At 31.2% G+C, this 3,629-nt stretch overlaps 1 protein-coding gene across 1 annotated transcript; it reads right to left on the bottom strand.

Annotated features, from left to right (window-relative positions):
* Positions 1–213: 213 nt before the first annotated feature.
* LOC146148532 (calcium and integrin-binding protein 1-like) lies at positions 214–3,382 on the bottom strand. The gene is made up of 7 exons (XM_083386858.1): positions 3,183–3,382; positions 2,388–2,422; positions 1,602–1,715; positions 1,353–1,492; positions 1,123–1,235; positions 886–974; positions 214–821 (listed from the first exon to the last, which is right to left on the bottom strand). The coding sequence occupies exons 1-7, from the start codon at positions 3,231–3,233 to the stop codon at positions 800–802; spliced, it is 564 nt and encodes a 187-aa protein (XP_083242984.1). The 5' UTR covers positions 3,234–3,382; the 3' UTR covers positions 214–799.
* Positions 3,383–3,629: the final 247 nt, after the last annotated feature.

Genomic DNA, 3,629 nt, shown 5'->3' on the forward strand with positions numbered 1-3,629 from the left:
CTGACAGCGTGGGGCTTGTACTTTGGTTAGTGTTTTTTTAGATCTGCACAAAACTGACCTGTTATGGTAAGTTTTGTTTGTTATTTAGGTCTGTGGTATGGATAGATGAACATTATCTTTAAGCTAATATAGGTGGACAAGCAGCGGTTCAGAAAATTGTTTGACTAGCGCTATATTTAAAGTAGTATTTTTTTATAAAAAAAAACATAGAGACTAGGACTAGGTATATGTATTTTTTTCTATTTTACGGCGATAACAAAACACTCGCAAATTTCCACTAAATATTGAAAAAGTTGTGTTGGCTCTGTTCAAAAATAGAAGTAACAGTAATGAGTGATCACATGACATAATGTGATTGTATAGCCTGACGTCAAAATTTTCGTCATAGAGTGTACACTGTACACCTGTAGAACACTCAAATAGGAAGGTTAGTGCGAGTCAGTGTTATTAAAGTAAGGTGGCGTTATGAAATCAAGGCTTTATATTACAAGTACGGTTTTGTTTATACTACGACATGTCATAACTATAATTTTTTTTTTACAATGGACAAAATGGAGTAGTGCAAAACAAAGTAAAATCTTTAGCAAAATATACCAATTTCACATGCTAATCTCAATAATCGGCATATAGAAAAGTGCGGTCAGGACATAAATCACTCACTGCATACAAAAAGGTTGTGTATAATTAAACAAATAATAGTATAAATCTATGATATAAATTGGTTAAAAACAGAGGTACAAGGCACAAGACACAGTAAAGTAAACATCTCAAATGAATAGAAAGACATCGTCCAACTTGACTAGAGTCTTATTTTAAAAGAGCTGAAAACAAATATTTTTGTTAGTCTTCCTTAATAAATATACTAAAAAGCAAATATTGGCATACTTCAAAAAATCAGGAGATTTAGAAATGACATGTTCGAACTCTGCATATGATAGTTGACCATCATCATCTAAATCAGCTTCTTGCATCATCTACAATACAAAATAATGATCTACATCAAACATAAAGCCTAAATATTACAAATATTGATAAAAAAATTCAGAAAATCATACACAAACCTATCTAGAGAGAATGCTTATTACAGAAGTTATAATATTTTTTTATATCAACAATAGATACATTTATTAAAAGTTGGTCCATTTCCTTATCTTCCAGTGCACCTGCACCTCCAGTAAGTCGAGTTACAATCATTTCAATATCTTCAGCATCCAGCAAATCATCCTCATTAAAATCTAGCATAGAAATATGTCTTACGTCAGTCACACCCAAATAATGTAAAAAGTAGTTTAGGCAACCAAAGAAATCAGTCAAATGGTTATACAAAGCCTGGCAACCTTAAGAACACATACCGTAAACTTTAAAGGCATATTCAACTTTCAACGACTTTGGGGCTTGGTCGCTAAAAACACTCATCATATCAAGAAAATCCTCAAAGGTAAGGCTACCATCAAAAATATCAGATGTTGAAAACACCCTACATATCCGATCACTGTAAACAATATGTAAAACTTTAGTAAGAATAAAAATTCTTAATTACAAACATACCACAACCACCACATGGCTGTATATAGCCAATAGAATAGGAATCAATGACATACCTGAATGGATTTACTTTTAATTCTGGAATTTGACAAACTTTTTCCATAGAAAGCCTTGTAGCTTTGGCTTGAGTGATAACTTCGGGATCAAGCTCAGCAAATTTTTGAAAAACACTGGTAATCATAAGGCAGTTGTTGTTTTTTTGCATATTAAGATAATAAAAAATTAAAGTGTGATAACTTCAGACAGAACTGAAACTGATCACATTTTTTCAATTAATTTGTTAGATATGTTTTATTGGAAGATATGTTTTATCATGAAATGGCATAATCAATTCATAATTATTAGAAAAAAATCTTTCATATAAGTTTCATAGACTAGGTTCAGTTCAGATAAACTGTTATTGAAAGTCAAGCCAATATTAATATTTGTTCTTACATAGGAACTGCTTTTAAAACATGCAACATTAGTCAGAACAAAGTTATCTTGTCACAGCTTCTAGATTTTGACAAATATTATTCATTAATGGGAGAAGAGTAGTATTAGCAAATATACATAATTTTATGTTGAAGTAAGATGTTAATGCATTGTCTAAAACTTTAACTGTGGACGTGCTTTTTAATATGGATGGAATACTTGAAAATAAATTAATCACTAGTTTGGATTTAACTAGTGCTCATTGGTGAGCAGTGGAATTTGACTTTCCCAAATTCCTAACTTTTTATTATTCAATGTGGCACCAATTAAAAGTCGATTGCAGAGTTTAAAACAATTGCTGCAACATGTAGCAATTAAAATGACCATTCTGCACACATGTAATATGCAATATTTTTACAAATACTTACTGTAAGATTTCTTTTTTCGAAAAAAAAGTCAATTCCTAAAAAAACAGAGGGCAAAATTTACAAACTACCAAATTTATTTAGTTTTTTTATATACATATCAATGATATTAAATTAATGTTTTATCACAAGTCTGCATCAATTTTGCCAACTCAAAAGTAAAAAGTGTTTGTCTGCTCGCTGAATGCAATTTATAGGGTATGGGCCACCTGGCCATTACTCCCCTAAACCATACACTTAGCCAAATTAACTAGGTAATTACATTTTTTTGTGTGTTTTCCAAACTTTTATTCATTAACTAGGTAATTACATTTTTTTGTATATTTTCTAAACTTTTATTCCGTTTTAGTTAACTCTATTCACCACAAGGGCCCTCTCCATACTATGGCATGTTGCACTGTGAGACTCTAAACATGATGAAAAATAATTTTTAGACACGCAATTAACGTTCAGCAAAACGAACCTTTAAGACAAAAGCGAACACATGCCATCGAAACAGCTTAGTGTGCAGAAAAAGTAAACCAAGACAGTGAAATATGTGTGATTGATTTTGGTAGATACATGTTTAGACTACTTTAGCAGTGCAGTTTCCTAAGTGCCATATATAAGACTACTGTGAACTACAAGCACGCCTTTCGCCACCTGCAATAGTAAATATCACTTACGAAACGGGGGGGGGTCGATAATCCTTGAATTTAAAAATATTAGCTGTTTAAGATGATAAAGTTGATGCATGAAACTCAAGTGGCAGGAAACCATAAATATTACAAAAAAACATTTATAAATTATAATACTTACAGAATATTCCTGCAGCTCTTCCTGTGTAAAATGACTACTACTTACTCCCATTTTACTCACTTATAAGTAAGAAGGATAACCTTTTGTGATAATGAGAATGAACAAAGTTGTCAGCGAGAATATATAGAAAAACCTAGATTACAATTAAAAAAACACCTAGATTCTGCAGAATAAACCTAAAATACATATATACTAATTTTTTAATCTTAAAGTATTTTTTGCTTGTCGACTTACTAATATAAACTATGAAGACTGAAGAACTTACATTATTTATTTGTCATCACTTGCTTCATATATACAATAATTAGCTTTGTTATATACCAATTCCAATCCATAATTAGTGCACGCCATGCCAAAAGATATTTTTGCCAAAATGTTAGGCACAATTTCTGCCAAATATACCTTAAAAAGGCCTTTGGCAGGAAGGGATTGATATACTATCGGGCA

The sequence above is a fragment of the Ascidiella aspersa genome, chromosome 4 (genome assembly GCF_963924565.1).
Source record: "Ascidiella aspersa chromosome 4, kaAscAspe10.2, whole genome shotgun sequence".
Lineage (NCBI taxonomy): Eukaryota > Metazoa > Chordata > Ascidiacea > Phlebobranchia > Ascidiidae > Ascidiella > Ascidiella aspersa.